General features: G+C 43.7%; 1 protein-coding gene across 2 annotated transcripts in view; it reads right to left on the bottom strand.

Annotated features, from left to right (window-relative positions):
* The window catches only part of PPARGC1A (PPARG coactivator 1 alpha), a 241,036-nt gene that overhangs the window by 26,148 nt on the left and 192,515 nt on the right, over positions 1-22,373 (bottom strand). The window contains exons 8-10 of one of the 2 annotated variants that reach the window (XM_069631878.1): positions 17,309-18,224; positions 15,703-15,807; positions 11,728-11,848 (exon numbers count right to left, since the gene is read on the bottom strand). In XM_069631878.1, the coding sequence (XP_069487979.1) occupies positions 11,728-11,848; positions 15,703-15,807; positions 17,309-18,224 (1,142 nt within the window). The remainder of the gene's footprint in view (positions 1-11,727; positions 11,849-15,702; positions 15,808-17,308; positions 18,225-22,373) is intronic. The other variant, XM_069631879.1, reaches the window with a different exon arrangement.

The following is a 22,373-nucleotide window of genomic DNA, read 5'->3' as shown; positions in this document are numbered from 1 at the left end:
GCCATTCCCAGGCTCGCAGAATCCGGGAAAACCTGGAAGAGCAGACAAGAACCTCTGGGAGCAGTGCCTCTGAGTCAGAGGATGAATGGACAAGGGTTACCCGAACCAAAAAGGCCAATAAGGCAAAAAGGGCCTTGCTTAAGGACCCCTTAAAGCAGATTAAGGCGATCAGGAGCGTCATCACGCCTTACCATAAGAACGCTAAGTATTCTGTTTGGGAGCACTTAGAGTTGTTTGAGCAAATGATGGAGACTTTCCATTTGAAGGACAGCCAAAGCTGTATTCAATATGTAAAGTGGACCTTCTCCCCGGAATACTCCAGTTTCTTTGCGGGGCTGGAGGACCAAAATCATTTAAGATGGTCCACCTATAAGGCGGCCATCTTGAAACACTTTTCTGTTCACAGAAATCCTCAAGAGGCTCGCAAGGCAGCCTACAATTTGCAATGTGGGGAGGATCAGGCCCCACAAGAATTTGTGCAAGAACTGAAACGTGCTTTTGCACAGACCACCAGAAGGGTGCGCACAGACAGTAGAGAATTCATTTATACATTTTTTCATGCCTTGCCCAAATACATAATGACCCAGCTCGTGAGGGATTTTCACGAGAAAAGATCTTTAGACTGGGTCATTGAACAGGCTACCCGGATCTATGAGGTGCAGAAACCGGTAGATAGCAAAAGTAATGCCCAGAAAAACCCCAAAGCCAACAGCACCCCTGCTGCTGCCAAGGTGGCAGAGGTAAAGGTCACCCCCGTTTTGGATTTGGAGATGGGGGGCCTAAAAACCTACCTGCACCTAATAATGCTAGGCCCAGAAGGTCCTCGGGCCAGTCACAGACAGGGAGCCAGGGAGGCAGCCCCACAAATGGGGTCCCTCGCTCTCCTGATTATGTAAGTCCCCGTTACAAGGGAAATCGACCCATCCTGGGTTATGTGTGGACTCCTCCAGCCCAAGGGGGGGGATCCAGCCAAGCACCTAACCCAGGGAACTTCCCTCCCAACTTCCCACAGAAGGGCAGAAATTCTCCAAATCCTGGGCAGAACTTTTTCCCCAGGTATCCACCCAATTTCCAACCCCAAAATCATCCATCCGTCTTTCCCCAATTCCCTGAGCCCAGACAAGCTAATCCGGGAGAGGGGAGGCCAAGGGTTGAGGGGTACCCAAATCTTCCCAATCCGGGGTATTACCAGAGAAGGGACAGCTACCCTTCCCAGGATCAGCCCAGGGGAGAAAACAGGGCCCCGTATCAGCCTGAGCGGGTTTCCCAGTTAGAGCGCCAGGTTCAAAACATGGCGCGGGATCTGGGTCACATACTGAGGGCTCAGCAGAACCCTCAGATGGGCGTGCCGGCGCAGAACGCACCCAACTCTGGACCTGGTGCTCCAGAACAATGACGGGGGCAGCACCCCGATAACTCACCGGTTCCCAGGAAGGAGGCACAAAGGGAAGGGGGGTGTAAAGCCTTGGAGGAAGCTTCCTTCCTCACTTGTAAACAGCCCCTGGAAACCCAGGAACCGGAAACAAAATCTCTTGCCCCTGAAAGTCTGCCTCCTAAGGAGCAGAGGGGGGGTAGGAGAAACAAAAGACCCAAACAGACTCAGTTTGATGAGGAGGTACAGATCTTCCAATTTGAGGGAGAGGGATCCTCAGAGGATCCTGGGAAAAGGATCTTCTCCTTCAGAGAGGGGGGAACTCCTCCCAAAGAAAAATGGGTCCCTAGGGATGCAAATCCAGACTGGGGAGATGTGGAGACTGAGCTACCGCCGCCCACCATCTCATCCCAGAACCAACAGCAAGAAAATCCCCCGGTTCAAACCCATCCTGGTGACTGCCTCCAAAAAGGGGGGGGGCGGCCCAGAACCGGAACCAGGGGAACCCACAATGGCTCTGATCTCCAGTTGCCAACTTTTTCTTTCAGATTCCCAAGGCTCTCCACAGAATTCTGCCCAAATCTCTTCGCTAGCGATGTCCAAAACCAGAAAATTAGCCCACCAGTTGTCCAAAAATGTGCATTATCTGTGCCCCCTTGAGGAGAAGGAGGGAAGATACTATGCCCCGGTACAAGTACAGGGGCAGGGTACAATTTTGGCACTGGTGGACACTGGATCTCAAGCTACCCTTCTGTCAAGAAGGGCCTTTGACGAACTGAATGCAGGAAGGGGAGAGAATTACCAAATTCCTCTCACCTCTCTTCCTGGACAACTGCAGAACTTTGACGGGAAGGAAATTCCCGTTGAGGGGACTGCAGACTTGGACATTAAGATCGGGCGACACAAGTTGAAACACCCGGTCATAGTTGTGACTCCAGAGGGCACCCCTTGTTTACTGGGGAATGACCTCCTGAGAAGGTTGTCACCCCTAATAGATTGTGTAAACAAGGCCCTCTGGACCCAGACTAGCCGACCAATAAAATTAAAACAGAGTGTCAACCATGTTAGTTTAAACGGCACCTGCCACATGGTTGAACAAAAATCTGACCAAGTAGAATTTCACTTCCAGAATAGCCAAATTCCAGACGTGACAGTAATAGCAGTAGGACAACAGACTGGTGATGGGGGGTCCTCTCTATTTCTGAAAATCAACCTTCCTTCCAGTCTAAAGTGGTACTCCACGCTGGAAGGAAACACTCTGAGATTCTATACTAATCCACAATCAGAAACTCCCACTCCTATAGTCCAGAAAGATGTGAAATCAGCTCAGAGCCTGGCTGATATTCAGCAAATTGGAGAGCAGTTGTTCATCCCTGTTCAGTTAAATGATGGGAAGGACTCGAGTGTGCGTGAACAATGGTAAGAGCTTCATCAGCGAAGCCATGTTCCGCCAACTCCCAAAAGATCCAGCCATTCCCACATTCAAACTGATAGACAAATGGGAAATGGACCTGGAAGCGCCTAATTCCAAACATCTCCTGCCAAGCAGGTGTATGCTCAAAATCTCCATTGGCAACAAGAGCATAGTCCATAATTGTTGGATCGTGCGACACGTCCCTGCCACCTTTTACTTAGGCAGTGACATTCTCAATCGCTTTGCCATTAGTTTGGACCTAATAAACTTCAAAGCTTGGTCCCGAGTAGTGGATAATCCCATGGGCTTTGATGATCCAGAAAAAAAGCATTTAGGTCAGATCAATTGCTACCTTATGCAGTTGAAATTCAGATCAAAGAGGAAGTCACCATCCCAGAAAGGACCCGACAATTCTCCCTGGAAGTGAAAGTTAAAAGAGGACAATATTTCCAAAACCCGATGCTTACATACATCTAAACGCTTCTCTCCAACAGCAAGGGTTGGGGGTAAACCCAACACCATTAGTCAACATAGAACATGACACCATTCCAATAGAGGTGGATAACAGCGACTTGAAGAGTATTACTCTAGCCGCAGGCACCATTATTGGAATGGCGGTTGATGACCGACATTTCTCCATTGATCTTGGAAATGAACTGTTAGGACCAATCCCCAAGGACTGCATTGACAGTGAGGACCATACAACACCAGACAGGATTTTTACCCGGCATGGGGGGAACTTCCTAGTGTACACTTCCTGCCCCTATGGTAAGGAAGATGTGACTTGTGACTTCAGGAGGGATGAGGTGATTTTCCAGGTCCATGAGGGCTGCCTTTCCCGCCTGAAGCCTCCAGTCCAAATCAGCACTCTGACCAGGGACTTCTCCACCCAGCTGGAGGAGGCCGCTGAAATAGCCAAACCAGAAGTCTTTCCAGGCTTCAGGCAGATGGTGGACGAGTGAGTCAACCTAGCTGATGTCTGTGTGACTCTGGAACAAAAGCAAAAGTTGAAACAAGTTTTCTTGGATTTCCAAGATCTCTTTGCGGTAGACTCATATGACTGTGGTCGCACCGACATCCACACAACCACAATCCCCATGGACCCTGGCATGACTCCTGTGTTTGTGAAGCAATATCGCTTGCCTCTCGCATCAATGGAGTCCCTTACTGAAATAATTAAGAACCTTGAGTCCAGGGGAATAATCCGTCCAGTCCACAGCACCTTCAATAACCCGGTGCTGGGAATATTGAAGCCAAACGGCCAGTGGAGACTCTGTGCTGACCTTAGGGAGCTCAACAAACGGGTCCATACTTCCCGATGGCCTCTGCCCGACATTGACCAAGGGCTGGCCCAGATCCAGGGGTCACAGGTATTCACTGCAATAGACCTGACCAATGGATACTGGACCGTGCCTGTCAGTAGGGAGGACCAATACAAACTGGCTTTTACCTTTGGGGGCCAGCAGTACACATGGACCCGGACTCCTTTCGGATACCTCAACTCCGGTAATGAGTTCAATATTTTCCTACATAAGGCCATGCCCGACCTGGGTGCGAGGGGTAACCTGGCTTATGTAGATGATGTCCTCATCAAAAGTTCATCTGTGGAGGAACACATAGCGGAGATCCGTTATGTTCTGACGCAGTTGACGGCCGCCGGAGCAAAACTTTCCTTTCAGAAAGCACAGTGGTGTAGAACCCGTGTTAATTTCTTGGGGCATGAGATTACTCCTCAGGGTCTCTGTCCCCAGGAAAAGAAAGTGGAAGCCCTCCAAAAATTGAAAGACCCCACAACTCTGCGGGAACTAAGGAGCCTCCTTGGACTGACTAATTACAGCAGAAAGTTCATTGAGGGCTACGCAGAGATCACCAGACCCCTGATTCATCTCCTGAAGGGGGGGGTCAAGTGGGAATGGGGTCCAGAACAAGCCGAGGCAGTAAGACAACTCAAGAGAAGCCTCTCACAAGCGCCTTGCCTAGCTTACCCTGTCAGAAACAAGGAGTTCTTCCTGGAGACGGGGTTCTCTAATACGTGCTTGACGGCAGTATTATACCAAAAGCATGACAAGGTCAATAAAGTAATCTCCTATGCGAGCAAAACTTTATCCTCTGTGGAGGAAAAATTCAACGATTGTGAGAAGGCACTCCTGGCAACGGTGTGGGCATTGAAGAATTACCGCCCGTTTATCCAGGGGGAACACATCATAGTGGAGACTCCACACCAGCCTCTGCAATATCTCCAAAGTGACAGAATCCGGGCCGGAAATGTGAGTAATTCCCGAATTACTTCCTGGATTCTGTCAATGCAAGGCTTTCCTGTGGAGGTCAGATATGGCCAAAACAAGAAGAGTCCCCTCGCGCAAGGTCTGGCTGACTTGCATGATTGTGCCAGAGAAAACTGTCTCGAGGACGAAAGTCTAAAAATCAAGGACAACATGGAGGCATACCTTAATTCCCCACACAAAGTCTTTGAAGAAGACAAGTGTGAGGGAATGCCCACTGTCTATGTGGATGGATGCTCTTACCATGTTGACAACAACGGGGAGAAAGAACTGGTGGCCGGCGTAGGGAATGCATGGGTGAATGAGTCCCCAGAACCCTCCGCTGGATACAAAATTGGTCCCCGAAGTAGTCAGGTGGCAGAATTGATGGCTGTGCATCAGGCCATCCTCACTGCTGTCCAGCATCAACTCCACGAACTGGTCATAATTACAGATTCGGATTATGTACGGAACGGGTTCGTGGAGCACCTGGTTAATTGGAAAACCAGAGGCATGTTATGTGCTAACAACAAACCCTTGAAACATGGGAAGTTGATCCAAAACATTGATGATCTGGTCACCTCGAATGAGATGACCATCTATTGGAAAAAGATCAAGGGTCATTCCAAAGTAGAGGGACCAGACAAAACTGGAAATGACTTAGCTGATCAGCTGGCCAAAACCGGGGCCATCCAAGGGGATCTAATTGAGATCGAGTCCCTGTTGGGGGAAATCCAGGTCACTGCTATCACTAGGTCCCAGACAAATGCTCACAACGACCTTTCAATTGCACAATGGAGTAAGGAGACCCCTGATGCTGATTTGATTACTGCTCAGAAGGGGGATCCAATAATTGGTAAATTTTACCAGCACCTTGAGGACCCTGAGAACTTTCCCCTGACGGATACCGATTATATTGGGAAAGAGGACCTAAGAGTGTTGATGAAATGTCCAAAAATGTTCCGAATCCAAGACGGTTTGTTGGTAAGGAAATCCAAAGCTGGCCACGATCAGTGGGTGGTTCCTACCTCATTCCGAAGCCTGATGTTAAGTCACGCCCATGATGCGGCCACTGCCGGTCATAGGGGGTTTCACACAACACTGGAAATCTTAAGAGAGGTTGCATACTGGCCACACATGGGGCAGGACCTCGACCAATACTTGAAGGGGTGTCTTGTGTGTTCACAATTTCAGCCATCATCCCTCACGCACCGTGCGCCTCTCCAAAAGAGGGGGATGACACTGCCATGGTCAGATTTGCAAATCGACTTTGTAGGCCCTGTGATTCGCTCTGCTAGGGGGAATAAGTACATGTTGACTGTGACATGCTTGTTTACCAAGTGGGTGGAATGTCTCCCAGCCCCAAATTGCAAGGCAGAAACAGCAGCTGCCCTGATGATTAACCACATATTTTCCAGTTTCGGCCTACCTCAAAGGATTGAGTCAGACAGAGGTAGCCACTTCACCAGTGAAGTAATGACAAAGATGTGGGAGATACTGGGGGTCAAGAGAAAGCTGCATATTGCTTATAGACCAGCTTCTTCTGGGGCAGTAGAGAGATATAACCGGACAATTATGAGCATATTAAAGAAGTTTGTGGCAGATTCTGGGCCAAGTTGGGATATCCGATTACCTCTGGTCCTAATGGCCATCAGATCTACCCCTTCATCTGCAACCAAAATGTCACCATTTGAGTTGATGACTGGGCGCAAGATGGTGCTTCCTCAGCATTTGCTCTACAGGACCCAAGAGCAGACACTGATAAATGCCTCCACTACTCATGAGTATGTGGAGAATTTAAGGAAACACCTTCAACATGCTTTTGCTTATGCTCAGCGGAATCTAGAAAGATCAGCTGATAGCATGAAGACCCACTATGACCTGAAAACTTCCAGGAAGGAATATCAGGTGGGGGACCGGGTCTATCTATACAACTTCCAAAGGAACCAGGCCAAGCAGCGCAAATTTTTGCCTACATGGAAAGGACCCTTTGAGATCATCGACAAGATCTCCCCTGTGGCCTACAAGATCCGTATCCCCGAAGGCGGTTTGGCAGAGGGGGAAGACAAGTGGGTCCACATAAACCAGTTGAAATGTTGCCATCCCAGGCACACTCTGCAACAACTGGAGGAATCCTCTGGAATCCTAGCGGGTACTGTCTCAGACTAATTCAGTTCCAACCATAAAACATACCACATCTAGTCTCTAAAATATTGTGATTTGCATGAAACTGTCTCTTAGTTATACTGTTTTTTTTTTCAAAATAAGAATGTAATGTTTCGTTATGATGAAATGCATATGCACTATCTCAACAGTGGTGGAAAAATGTCTATGAATAGGTATTGCCGCTCTTCCTTTGTCGTCCTAGGAGAAAGAAAACCTGGAGACGGGACAAGGAGGACGATCCGGAGACCGGTAGCGGAGACGCAACGGGCCCAGTGTACCACCCAATATTCCCATCAGGACCGGCGAGGAGAACCGATCGATCCGACCGGATGGAGAAAAAGATGCTGAACTGTGCCATCTACCGGAAGAAGATGAGAACTACATCCCAGGTCTTGCGAGTCCCATCAGTGAAACAGAATGGCCATCGCAAGAGGGGGGCTTGTGGGATGTATTTACCCATGCATCCGAGCCCTACCTCAAAACTGTGCAGTACTGACATGGAAAACATCATGATGGCCAGAGCTTCCCAGAAAATGCACAGGGAAATGCATGAAGAATAGGCTGCCACCCATTTTGGCCGATGTTATGGGCACAGAAGGGCACTGCCTAAAACCACCATTGGACTACCCACACAGTAGTCTGAAACCATTGGGAGTGGCAATGCTGATTGCCAAAAGCAAACCCATAACTGTTGGGAATTCATTTTCTTAAATCCCAAAAAGGGGTGCAGTACCAGTACTCACCACTATCCAAAAGCCGGCGTTTTAAAACAACACCAGATTTTACTTTTTTTTGTGTAAAACTGAATAAATGAACCCAAAACATGCCAAAGAAAGACATTTTAAGAGGTGGATCCAATGTAAAGTTATATTCTGAAGTGACTTGAAGGTTTGTAACAAGACTGGCTGAGCTGTGGATTTCAGCAGTTTAAGTAAATTTGGACTGAAAGACACTAGGAAATCTAAATGTTTAAATTGACTGAGTGACCTACTTTTGTGTGTCACATAGGTTTCAATTGTTTAAATGTCATAGTTTTAAACTTAGAATCAGCATTCTAGCTGCATATGTAAAAATGTTTAGTTTTATTTGAATGCAGAAAACTGGGGAACAGAAATGACATGTAGCTAAAAACTGGCTTAAAGAGATTCCAATTTTGCCTGGCAACTACCCCCCATCAGGAGTGAAACTTGAGTCACAGCTGTGTTCCCAGGCCTATCTGCCTTTTGCTGGCCACACTAAGGATATGCCATCTCTCTGATAATTGAATTAAGGGGAGCCCCCACAGAATACAGGAGCTCTGAACAAAGCCCTGTCCTGACCCAGGCAGATGGTTTATTGCAGATGTTGTAAATGTAGCTTCCTCCTGGAAGGACAAAGGAGGGGCACTGCCTGTGAGAGCAAGCTGGCTTGGCAGAACTGGAAAAAACAGAAATTCAACCTTGTGCTGGGGAAAACCACACCCCTTTGGGGCCAGAACATAACTCTAAAAAGATGAATAACTCATAGAGCGGACATGTGAAAATTTTATAAATGATACCATAATTCTTGTGATTTTTCTGCCCACATTTTAAGAGGTTTTTAGAACCGGTGGTATGTTCAGGGGAGTTTTAGCGGAAAAGAGGATATTACTCAAAATGTGTGCATGTGAAAAATCTGACACTTCATCAACTAATGTCCATACTCCTTGCGCACATGTGTGTAAATTTGGGGTAATGTCCGGTATTGCAAATCAGTTAAAAAGTGCAAATATTGCCATTTCTGAATGCAAGCTCCCAGGAAGAGCAGAGTTTGAACAGGGGATACCTCCTGTGATATGTGTGGGGTGCATGTAATTTTAAACAATATGTACCTCTGCAAATATGTATTTGGTTCAAATCTAGATTTGTGTGCAAGTTGACAGGAGGAGTGGACTTTCTGCAGGCTGTAAAATGACATCACTCTGACACAACCTAGCTCCCCCAATCAGGGGAGAAATGAAAGCTTGGCCAATGATAAGTGGAGAGGGGCTGGCTAGTGATGCTGCTCACACACACCCATTTTCAAAACACATAAAAGCAGAGAGACAGGACAGATAGGGACCTTCAAATCCATTTGCAGCTGGAAGCTCTGCCGGGGAAATCCATACTTTACCTCCATCAACCTTCAGAGACCCAGACCAGACCAGCAGAGTAGAGCTGACCTGTTAGCAGAACCAGAGAGAGCTGACCCAGATCACTGTGAAGTGCAGAGACCAGAGTCCAGTCCAAAACCTGACCAGATCCATGGCGAGGCCCATTTCATTCAAGAATATAGTGTGAGTACCTAGCAAAACTGTGCAGAACCAATCTCCTAGTTAAAATAATATAATCCAAGCTATTTTAATCTAAGTAGAACTGCCTCCAAACTGTCACCTGTCATCTGTAAAGCTGTCACCTGTCATTTTCTAGTTGCAAGCTGCACTTGTCTTTTTGAACTTTAAAATTTCAATCTGAAAAACGACCTTTATTTAATCGCTCATATCTCCGTAACCGTTTGTGCTAGAGACTTGCAGTAACTTTCACCTGGAAGCTGAGATCCTAGGCTTTCTTAAGACCCCAAAAAGATAGTGATAGTCCTTGTAGTTCCTCTGTAATCGCGTCCGGCGCATTCGCGAATTTTGCCGCGATTTGCAAATTTCTTCACGTGTAAAAATCTGCTGCTGCTTGCCTTCCATTTGCCAGAAATTCGTTTAACCTGCTAATTATCCCTGAATCATTGCTAATGTGAGCCTGGACTAATATTAACTAGATACCACTCACCCTGAACCTCTAGAGGAAATTAAAAGCATTTTAACATATTTTCACTCCATTGCCAGCACATATCAAAGCATTTTGCCTGTGTTTTCAACTTCTGTAGTCTAAGTTGCTGGGTGAACTGAATTACATTTGAATTGCATTTCTGATAACTGTGTGCCTTCCTTCCATTTCCTTGCATTGCATTAAAGGGGGGGGTGAATTGTCCAAGAAAGTGATTACATTGTCTTTGCTGCAATCCTATCAAGTTATTTTCTGTACTGCATTTCATTCCACATTGCATCCATTGGAAACCATAAAAGTATTGTTGCTATTTTATCCATCCTATAACCACTCATCATTGATTATAAAGAAGTGTGCTAGTGCCAGATTCTCCGTTGTTAATCTTTATCATATCAGATTAAGTGTGATATTCAATTATTAATTAATTATAAAGCGTGATATACATATATATATATATTGTTTAAATTATCAATTAAACCTTTTAACTTGCAAAACAGAACTACTTCTTGGCTCAGTGGGGTCAGGAGGATTCCAAGAGAGGGGTGTTATATAGGGGTAGTCATCCAGAACGCATGAACTGGACATATAGATATATCAATAAGGGTTTTCATTCAGTATTCTAGACTAGGCGTTGACTTGGCTGTAGTGCTGAATTGAATCCTCTTACAGCAGCAACCTTATCTTACTGTTTTCGCCGCCCGATATCCTGTTATTACCGAGATATTACGGGCGACGGCAGAGTGGTACGTTCCCACTCCTGCAGAGTCCCATAGGACTTCACATAATGGGAACACTGAAGCACCAGCGTCGTTGTTAATGGTGCCAGTGCTTCAGCGAGTTATCTGCCGGTAGGGGCCAGAACTACCGGCAGGTCAGGCCTGCTAGTTGTTCACTGCCCCTACCGGCAGGCTCTGAGTAACTCGGGCCAGAAAAAATTGCCAGAGCTGGTAGTACCAACCATTTTACCAGCATTTGTTCCAGACCGGCTTACTCGTAATGAGGCCCTAAGTTGCACCTGAAGACAAAAGGATTAATCCTCACATTCAACATCTACTTCAAAGTGCTATTTGCATGCTCGCAGGACTAGCTGAGCGAGGGGATATTGATGAACATATTTGGTTAGTCTGGCATTCAATGAGGGACCGCCTTTAAATTAAAAGCTCCTTGTACCATACTTCATGTCGTATAGGGTACCATCTTTTGGACCGGTGATCAATGTGGAGGCTAGAACTGGGTGGGTGTTGATTAGTTAAGGAGGACTTGCTACAGCCTGGCTTCTGTATTTTGCTGAGTCTGAAAATGACGTACCAGGTATTATGCTTGCCTGTGATATCGTGCAGCATTTTAGCAAAACACGGTTATACTAACACAACTCCTGCCTCTGCTCTTTTTAAGAATACTTAACATATTTCTTAGAATTAGTGATTGTGGTCCCTTGTTTTTCTGTAAGCTTCTTCCAATGGAATGCTTTCACTTCTTGCATCACACATCTTTAATCTTAGACTAAGGCATTACTCGAATACTAGGGGGTAAATAAAAGTTTAGTTGTCAGAATATTCTAGTAAAAACAATGTGTATAAACATACAACAAGGCCCAAAGTCTGGAGAAATGATGTGCCATGCCAATTTAAATGCTATAATGTATATGTCGAGACACCTGATATTAGAGATGGCCACAACACACACATGGGTCAACCAAAATAAAGACTGTATATTATATAACAGGTTTAAAGTGCTTACAATGGCTTTCTGTCTTTGCCGTTCCCTTTGTTTGGCCCTTTCTGATTCCCGTTGTTCATACTCTTTACGATACTCTTCTCTCTTTAGCCTTTCATGCTGATATTCCTCATAGCTGTCATATCTATGAAAACACAAATCATAATCAATATTGACACACAATCACCAATATTACGTAAGGTTCGTTAACATCAAACCTCATATAAACAGTTTTTTGGTGATGGGTTTAGGCAGATGGTCACAGGTGCAATCGAGGTTCAGGTTAGAATAAAAGTATGAATATAGAGCTTCCTTTTTAGGTATTGATGGATGGGCAAAAATTGAAAGAAGGGCGGGGCTAAACTCAACGCAATGAAGGAATTGCTGGATGAGGGCCATAACATTGAAAGAAGAACCAGTCTAGAATCAAACTCTGAAGATGTGGCTATGCTAGGGGTAAGCACAGGGAAGTGGGCCAGGCTAGGGTTAGAGGGTCAAAGTAACTAACTATTAGGAGAGGGTGAAAGGGCTGAAGGAAGAGCCCAGTGAGGGCTAAATAATACAAGGAAATGGCCAGGCTAGAATTAAATATTTAAGGAAAGGCTAAGCTAGAGTTAAAATACTAAATCAAGAGCACAGAAGCAAGGGACAGGCAACATTTAGAGACGTAAAGGCAAAGCTAAGGTAATGCTCTGTTGCAAGGGCCAGAAAAGAGTACAAACTCCAAATGGTGCGGAGGCCTAGGGCTAAAGTACTATTCAAATGATTTGAACAATGATAATTGTACTGAAAGAAGGACTTGGAAGAAATGGGACAGGCAACGTCTGATGAATCAGGATCAAATATAATTTGAACAAGGAAAGAATGTCCAACAAAGGCAAGAATTTGTTTTTGTTTGATTCAGGAAAGGGGTAGAATTGGCCTAAAGCAGCTGCTTTAAGGGCAGCATGTAGATCAATTAAACAGGGTTATAAAGAGGAATTCAATACGATTATCATGCCTTTTCAGTGAATCATCTTTGACAGAAAACATGAACATCTATCAATGACTGTTCAGTGATTGGTTTTAAATCCACATATCTATAGTCACTGATTTACACAGTCATTATTTCTCTTCTAACTTAATATATGGTGCATACTATTTGGCATAGCTATATGGAGCTATGTGATAAACCTCATTACTTCACAGGCATCCAACAATAGACATTAAAATGCGAGAAAGCATTGCTAATTCAATTTATAAATGGGGCCTCGGTGTCAGCTGACCAAAAGCCATAACATACTATCCTAGAGGAACCCACACGACACGAATATCTACCTTGTACTTAAGCGTGAAATGAAGTAGTAAGGCTTATGATAGTGGAGCGAAAACCATTGTCTTTATAATGATAAATTCAAAGGAATTCCCCTTAGTCATCATCAGGGCTGGACATTGGGGAAATCGGTCTCCCTCCTCAAGTGCCAGATCTTTGAAGTTATCTTTTGGATTCTGGCCTATCCCTAAACCCATCATTTGGGAATGCTGAAGTCAGGTAGGAAATATCTATTCATGTTGACAAAGACTAATTAGCTCCCACAAAGTAGACATTAACACAGCTTTCTCCAAGACGTTAGTGCAAGCCAAAGGATTCAGAACCAGTCAGCTATATAGTGCTTTAGCTGTGATCTAAAACAGAATTTTAATGAATTGAGGAAGGTTTCGTATTTGACAAATTGTGCTGGGATGAGCCATTCAATTTGTATGCGTCAGCAGAATGGCTGATAACCTGTGGAAAACTTAAACCATAGAGTAGAAACAGTGTATGGTTGCTATCAGCTCAACGTGCTATTTCCCTCAGTGTTGCAATCAATTATGTATCAAGACGTGATATATTGTCATCATTCAATTCCTTAATTCTTTGTTGAAACAGCCAACACATGTTTTGACTACTTTTCAAGGCTATACCTCCTCTTTACAGACAGACCTTTGCAAAATAATCTGTCAATCTCCTTACAGCCGCTTTTCCTTTTCGATGAGTTCTGCTCTGTGGCCCCACCTATAGTATTACAAGTATTGGCAATGCCGCTAGTCTGCCGATGTCCCATTCAAGTCCTGTTGCTTGGCTATAGAATGCCTATTATCTCCTTCAATAGGAAACCATGCGGACCGCTCATAGGTGTATCTGAACAGGACACCAGCTGAACAACTGCATAGTAAATATATTCAGCACCATTCAATGAGATAACGGGCATTCTATAGCCAAGCAACATAACTTGAACGGGACATCGGCATACTAACGGCATTGCCAATACTTCTAATATTATAGGTGGGGCCACAGAGCATAACTCACAGAAAGGGGCTGTAAGGAGATTGACACATTATTACGCAACGGTCCGTCTGTAAAGAGGAGGTATAACCTTGAAAAAGACAAGTAGTCGAAACACGTGTTGGCTGTTCAACAAAGAATTAAAGAATTGAATAATGACAATATATCAAGTCTTGATACATAATTGATTGCAACACTAATGGCAATAGTGCGTTGAGCTGATAGCAACCATTCACAGCATTTGAATGAATACTGCCCTAAAAGCACTAGAATTGCTGCAACTGGACTGCAGAACATGTTTCAAAATACTGTACACATGTACAAATGCTTCGGGAGGTTGGTGTGAACTAGCCTGGGAAACTAGTACACCCCACTGCACATCAGCCAGAATATCGAGATCCATTCACGTGTATACAATCGACACTTCAAACTTCAGCACGATCAAACATATTGGCATAAGTGGAGGCTAAATATAACTGGTCTAAGGAGGACACTGGCCCATCCATTTTTTAAATTCCTTTAATGGATCTTGCTTTCCTTGGCACTGAAACAAGCAATATCATCACAGCAATTAATAACCCAATAACAGTAAAATATCACCATATATCACTCCCACATTCATCACTCCTATGTCATATTATAACTATCACTCCCTCAAAGATCATACTCCATTCCCTCCTGCAGCACTCTGTAATTTGAATCGGAAAGGGACAGAAACAAAGATATGAAAATGGGGTGGAGGGTAACCTGGGGCCTGATTTACAACAGTGATTTACAATGGGAAATCCCTTTGCAAAGCAGGCCTTTGGTTTCTTGGTGTAGTTTGACAATGCATTCTTCACACATTACCTAGCTACAACATCACCCCATATCTCATGATGTGTGTCAGAATGCCCACTCTTCACACCAGTCCCAGGCCCGAGAGCACATTCAGGCTGTCTGCTTTTCAGACGACGATTGACAGTGGGTCTGTTCAAATGATTCTTTGCTAAATGAGGCAAGGGCCCGCTGCCCAGGAATGATGAGATGTGCTGCCCTCCTCCATGTATGTCCACTTGCCATTTTAGCTATGCATGTAGCCCAGCTCCATCTGCATAGTGTCTACCTCAGACTATTGCATGTGTTAAGACTTATACATTCATGCAAGAAAGTGATATGAAGTGGTTATGAAGCACGAAATTTGGTGCTTTGCAGAACGTCTACATACATAAATGAATTATTGAATTCACCAATTTAACAAATCTTGGACATGATACCAGAGAAGGTGTAATTGGTATCAACCCTGATGGTATGGCACTAATCCTATGGTGAGCTGTAAAAGCCTTATAAGAAAATATGATCAAGGGTCATTGGAATGTAGGAGAATGAATCCTAGGAGAGTATGGAATTCCGTGAAGAGCTTTCAGAAAAAAAAGGGTTAAGTGTATTTTAACTGGTATTGCAGGGAGAAGAGAAAAAGCCATGAAGGAAGCAAATTGTCAATATTGGATAATAGGTATGACAATGCCCATGCCGAGTGATCAAAAGCCAACCTTCTACATGTGAATGTGAAGGCTGTATGGTATGGGAACATGAGGGAGTTTCTTAGAATATAAACAATCTACTATGTAAGGAGGACAGGTTTCACTGGTGAGTGGCATTGTTACAAAGGAAATGGAGACATTGCAAAGCAATTATGTGCATATTTGGATTACCGAGGTCTGCGACTATATGGAGATCTGGATCGTGACCTTGAACACATGGTAGGACTTCGGTGTCCCTGGTGTCTGCAGTGGCTTGACTCATTGTAGTAACAGGATCTGAAAAGGTATACAATGAAAACATGATAGTGTGTTCTCTCATTTAGTGCATTTCCTGAGATCCAAAACTGGATTTAGTAGTTAAGAAAGTAGTAATGTGTATTGCACTTGCACTGCAGTCTGGAGCATTTATTGCAATTAATCATACTATCAAGACTCTTGCACACTGTAGGATTGGTGAACCCCGGCAACCAGACATGGTTGCATCTTTGAAACAATGAGTCAGAACAAGTATGAGTGTGAACATCGAATGTGAGGCATTGTAAAATTGTGTTCATGAAGTATAGATCCTATCTTCCCTCAGCAGTTATGTGGGACACATGCCAGGTCCTTATTGACACCACCTAGAGGTTCAAGTACAGAAGCATGAGGCTGTAGGTGGTCAATTTAAGGATGCACTAAAAACAACAGAAGAAAGATAGCTGCCAGTTTTGCACTTGAATCCATGTTTTTCTCGATTTGCAGGCCATCTTTCAGATTATGGTGTCCCTCAACCCTAGTGACATTACCTCTAACACTGGTATTTATGTTCTATGTGCAGTGAGCACCTTAAACCAAAGTGCTGCACATTTTAAAAACAAAGTGCGGTACAAAAGAGTGGTAGGCAGTAAACAATCCATCCTGGTAGCAAACATTCAGGGATATTGAAGAAGGTGGGTTTTCAAAGACACACGAAAGAGAGAGTAAACTGTAATAGAGTGGATAGAAAGTGGAAGGGCATTCCAGTGAAGGGGAGCAAGAAGGTAGAAAGATCGGAAGATGCAATATATTTGGAGGAGTTAGAGAAAGGATGTAAGTTTTATTTATCGGGCTAAGCAGAGAAGTGTAGGTACAGCACGAAGGGCCTACCAAGTAGAATGACCTCAATATGTTATATTCTAGAAGAAATATTCATTTGGTTAAGTCCAGTAAAGGAGTGTGACTCAGACAATATACTCCCCGACACAACATACGTTCCTTATAACATAAGACAATGTTATCACAATCTTATAAGATCTTACAGAAATCTTACTTCATACTTATAAGATTTTATAAGAATTCAATAAGCGGTTCATTGTCATGTAGGTTTTTATAAAGTTCTTACTATTGTTCAGAAAAATCCCACTAGTTTCTCACAGGGTCTTGTAAGTTATATAAGAGTATTTTATAATGCATTTCTGTAGCTTCCAGAGTTGACCATTGAGCATCAAAAGCATAGTATCTGATGTTGCCTCATCCCTCGTCTAGCTAACATTGCATGATCCTTTAAGAGGATTGGTTTAATTCCTGTATTTGCTCTCTAATTCAGGTACAGAGCCTGCACTGCATAGCTGTGTTAAGACACAACGAGTAGCTTAGTATACAGTGTTGTATCACCTACACCTGCAGAGGGAATTCAATTTATGCAAGCGGATGGATAGATAAAACTGACATAAATGGCATTTAACACAGCCCAACCAATGACAGCCCAGGCGATCATTCTGATAATAAGAGCCTCTCAGATAAGTGCATATTTTCCTACCTGGAAGATGATCGGCTGCATGGTGACCGCGATCCTGAACGGGAGTATGGAGAGCATGAACATGAACGGCTGGGTGAAAAGGATCGGGACCTTGATCTGGAATGTATCCTCTGTGATCGCTGTGAAAAAAAGCTTTTTGTTGGAGACAATGAATCTCTGCATGGAGAGTTCAGAGAAGAGCAAGATGGTGATATGTCAAATAAGGAAAAAGACTGTGGCCCATCCCATGAGTAGCAGAGTTTATCGCTTTCATCCTCACTGTCATCAAACAGGCCTTCCATGGCCAATCCTGAATTTATAAACATAGGTAGTTTGGAAAACTGTTCACTGCTATAATCATTGTCCCTTGTTTTCTTGATTTCGTCTTTGACCTCAAAAATGGCTTTATTGGGGTGGCCAAAGTGCTTGTTAAGTTCAGCTCGTATTTCCTGGTCTTGGAGTTGCTTCCTGCTGTTACACTGGGGCACTTGGGCACATGGCTGTAAAGCCTCTCCCTTGGAGTCCTGTGTTTCATCTGATGTAGGACACGTCTGCCACTTCCGTCCAGCAGAGGCATGTTTAACTGTTTGCTCTCTGGGGTTCTGGGGATTTGGGGATATATGTATGTGAATCTCAGATTTTCCATTTGTCGACTGACAGTAGTCATGGTCACCGAACAGCCGCAAACTGGGCCGCTTTGTCTTTTTGTCCTCATGTCCTCTGATGAGTACTGTTGTCTTGCTGAGATGAGCATACAGCTCTGACTGTTCAGGACCTTTCTTGGATGAATAATTTCCTTGGGAATTGGAAGACACATTGCAACAAGGCTTTTTCAAAGGTGGCACAGTGGCTTTGCACACCGACTTTGGCTTGGGTGATGTTCGAAATGGGTTGTCCTGGTTGGCTTTATGAGGAGGTGTTGTAGGGGGCGTTAGACCTAAAATAGACAATGAATGAAGAACAGATAGGTTAATATGGCATGATGACGAAGCTATCGTTCTGTATTTTTCTAGCACATTCAGAAACAGATTACTTTTTCTGTACGCATGCATACTGTAAATTGAAAATTCATAAGAGCAGCAAATAGCAACAAATGGTTGTCGCTTGTACAACTGAAGTGCAGTCGTCACTTGCATAATGCCACAAATGGGGAAATATTAAATTAGGATGGTACTTTACTACATATATTTATTTTTTGGCGCTTTCAAATCAATGCTATCTTTTACACCACCAAGGGGACCTCTTGGAAGTGGGGAATACAACTAGAGAGATATCAACAAAGTCTTGAGGAGAGACTGAAGTCAAAAAGTGTGGGGACTCAGCATAACAATTGAATGTGGTGTCACCAGAAATTAGCATATCAAGGTGCCCTCTGTAAAAACTGGGGGGGGGGACTTCTGAAAAAGTGGGGGGACTCTGTCCACTCATGTGGACCCTCGACTTGAACCCTGAGGAGATATTAACATTGTGCTAATGTTTACACAATAGAATGAGGAACAAATTGAGATAGTGCATCTTCTTAAGCAGGCTTTACAATAAGAAATGATTGAACCCCAAATTTTACCCAAAAAGGATAGATAAACAGCATATTGAAGACACATATTTCGCAAATGTGAGGTTTTTGTGGTGACCGGCTTATAGCTGGACATGCGGCATGGTGGAATAAGGTTTTAGGATGTTGCCAGAAGTGCTCTTTCAATACTAACATTCATCATCTGTTATTCACAATCGTGCCAATTTAGTTTTTGAAGCAGTTTCAAGACTCACTGAAAGTTGCAGCTACGGTCTCTTGTAGAACATGTGTGAGTTTTCTATACATAAATTGATAATATCAGTAAATCTGAAGTCCAAACAGTGGCCTGATGGATCCTGGGATTTTATATAGGCCCATACAAGAATCAACATATAAAATAATGTATTTATGTTGCTAATTAATGAACAAGGTTGATATCTCATTCTTGTAAATACTAATTATAATCTCTGTTTCAGATATTTTGAGAGTCATAATCGGGCACTGATCACAGCTGTCCAACAATATGGGGTTCAAAACTACTAATATATTTAAATCTCCCTATATAAATATTTGCATTCTCTGGCTCTCCAGATGTTTTAGACTACAATTCGCAGCAGTCTTAGCCAGCAAATTCAATGGCGAGGGATAATAGGAGTTGGATTCCCAAACATCTGTCGTACTGCAGAATGTATAACAATTAAAGAGCGATGCAGTTCATTAACTTTCAGCAACATGATGCTTAAAAAGGTAGAAACACTTGGTCACTTCTCAATGTGGAGCCACATTTGACAGTTTATATTTAAGCGTCATAACAAGGGAAATGACTCACGGCTCCTTAACTTCCACTGAAGACAGACTCAGTTCACCTATGATAACATTCTGGAGAATGCTATCATAGGTTCAAGTTATTCACCACATCTAAGCAGATGACTCCATGGCATCAGTGAAACCCTATTCCAGTACAGAAATGAACTTTTAATGTAATTTTACTTTGATCCATACTCCCAGAATGCAATTGATGAAAAAATGACTTGGGGTCATTGGGTACCCTTCGCCACATCTGTACACAAATCCTTTAAATGCCGGGAGAAGCGAACCAGATCGAAAAACACGTCTCCTTTTGCAAAGTAGTTCAATTGCAGGCAAGGTTCTCCTGATGGTGAGTCATTTTACTTTCCATACCAAGTCCCAAAAGGTATGACCTGCATCAGAGCCAATCAAGCACCAAACAAAGTCTAGGGATTGACTCTAGCACGTGGATGCTTTGCATGAGATAAATGATGCAGTCCCACAACATCCAATATCTAAACGGCACAGAAACCGGTTGAAACAGGATTTGCACCAGGTGATTGTGATGGTACAGTTTAATGTGCAGGAAAGCCACCCTCAGCCACAGAGTGCATGCTACTTTCTGTGACCAAATAACATGCAACCGCATGAAGGAGAGTCCATAAAATTGCACCTTATTTCAAATACTTGAATTTATTTATATTGATTTACTATCACACTCGCCCTTGCTTAACACGTGTTTCGGCCATCAAAGGCCTTTCTCAGAAATGACTAAACCCCCGGCTCCAGTTGAGCAGACTACAACGGGATTTAACCCTTTATAATTGCGAAGAGTGAGGAATCATTGAACACACTAGTGGGTTAAATCTAAGTATTAATTTGTTCGAGCCCTATTTTGAGAAAGGCCTTGGATGGCCGAAACACGTGTAAAGCAAGGGCGAGTGTGATAGTAAATCAATATAAATAAATTCAAGTATTTGAAATAAGGTGCAATTTCCTGGACTATCCTTCATGCGGTTGCATGTTATTTGTTCATATATTAGACGGTTTTTTCTGTGGCTTACCGTCAGTCCAGTGATCTGCGACAACAATACTGATTATTCTGGGAAAACGAGAATTTGTTGCACCTATTTTCAAGCATCAGGAGTCGCCCAACAGACCAGCTGTAACCCCAAGCCCAGTTCACCTGTTCTTACTTTCTGTGACATTTCATGCATGTGGGATGTAGAAGATTGTGTTGATGGGTTGAAGATACAAAGTCATGGTCACAGGTCTATGACTCATTGTGCAAACATTGTACAGTGATATGCCGAACTGTGTGTACTAAGTGATGCTCAGATGTGCATGTAGTGTGGGTGGCCAAAGACTAATCTGCATGTCAGGTGCATAGTCCGCTTTAAGATCCACCAAAAACGTAAACAGCAACACGAGAAAAGAAGAGCGCATCATTATTCAGGAACACCATAATCCTTGCTCCTTTTATCATCTGTCATCACCATTTCAGAACGAGATGTCTACATCAATTTCTTTTAATGGGGGCTACCCAGTCCACGTGATTTCTTGCCATAATGTCATTCTTGACATCCCATGGCCAATTCCCTGCTCCTGTTGGAATATGGACGATTTTGAGGTATTTATGGACAGGCGGAAGGCCATGATATACAAGCAGCAGAGAAGAAGCAGTTCTGAATGTTGTCAACACAGTCGCACAGAGCCGCAGCAGTGCGCGCCGCGCCGAATCAAATTCAGACTACGACATTTTTATTGCTGCCTATTTTCTTTTGTCAAAGGAGCCTGCTGTGCACAGCAACAAATGACTGCCATTACCCAGAATGTAATGGGTGTCAAACAAATCACGTAACACAAACAATCAAGAGTATGTAGGTCGTTTATCAGTAGAGCACAGCCCTGGCAATATTTATGAGTACTGCATTGAAATGTGCTCTGTAATAAATAGGTGGCTCCACATCACTCAAACCTATGGACCTCAGAGCAGCAAAGCTCTTGCAAGTGCTGTGGAGCCCACCGCAGAACCATACTTTTAAGGCGGCTTTCATTTAGGAGCAAACGATAAGTATTCTTCCATGACATTCTCAGAAAGCCATTGCCTTTTCACAGACGTTTTTTAATTGAAAGACGCGGGTAAATGATAAGTGCAGGGAAGGCACTTTGATTGGTTGCTGCTTTCTTTCACGAGTCTGCTCATCCATCTCCCTTCAAATCATTTGCGGCAAATGATTGGCCTTTTCTCAGAACAACTTGACCACCTTAAGCACGCGTGGTAGCTCCATCTCCACCGCAGGAGCACGAATGCCGTTGGCAAGATATATCAGTAAGAGCTAAAACAAAATGGCCATACTTGCTCTCCCTAGTTTATACTGCTAACAACACCACAACATCAGATGTGTGGTGCAGGATTCGCCTCCGCCAAAGGGGAACGCCTCTCATTGCACCCAGTCTGAGTGGCTCGGAGTATTACTGGGGAAAGAGTGCTTCATTCATTACATATTTACTCTGAAACCACCTTTCACAGAATAACATGGAACTTAAATAACTGGGGGAGAGGGCACACGTCAATTCTCCTGAATGCATCCTCTGAACTACCCATGAATCTTAACCGCATGTGTTGGAAGTCACTTCTGCCACTATAAGATGCACTCCATAAATACATCTGTGATGTTATTCATCCATAATGTAGTCTCCTAAAAAGTACTGCAAAACAACCCTTTTAAAACACAAAGTAAATTGAGGAGCTACAATTACTGTGAAATCACCTTGTAAATA

This window comes from Ambystoma mexicanum, chromosome 6q (assembly GCF_040938575.1).
Source record: "Ambystoma mexicanum isolate Mex_15411 chromosome 6q, UKY_AmexF1_1, whole genome shotgun sequence".
In the NCBI taxonomy this organism is placed as follows: Eukaryota; Metazoa; Chordata; class Amphibia; order Caudata; family Ambystomatidae; genus Ambystoma; species Ambystoma mexicanum.
The sequence above is the reverse complement of the archived record's forward strand: the minus strand, read 5'-3'. Positions and strand labels throughout refer to the sequence as shown.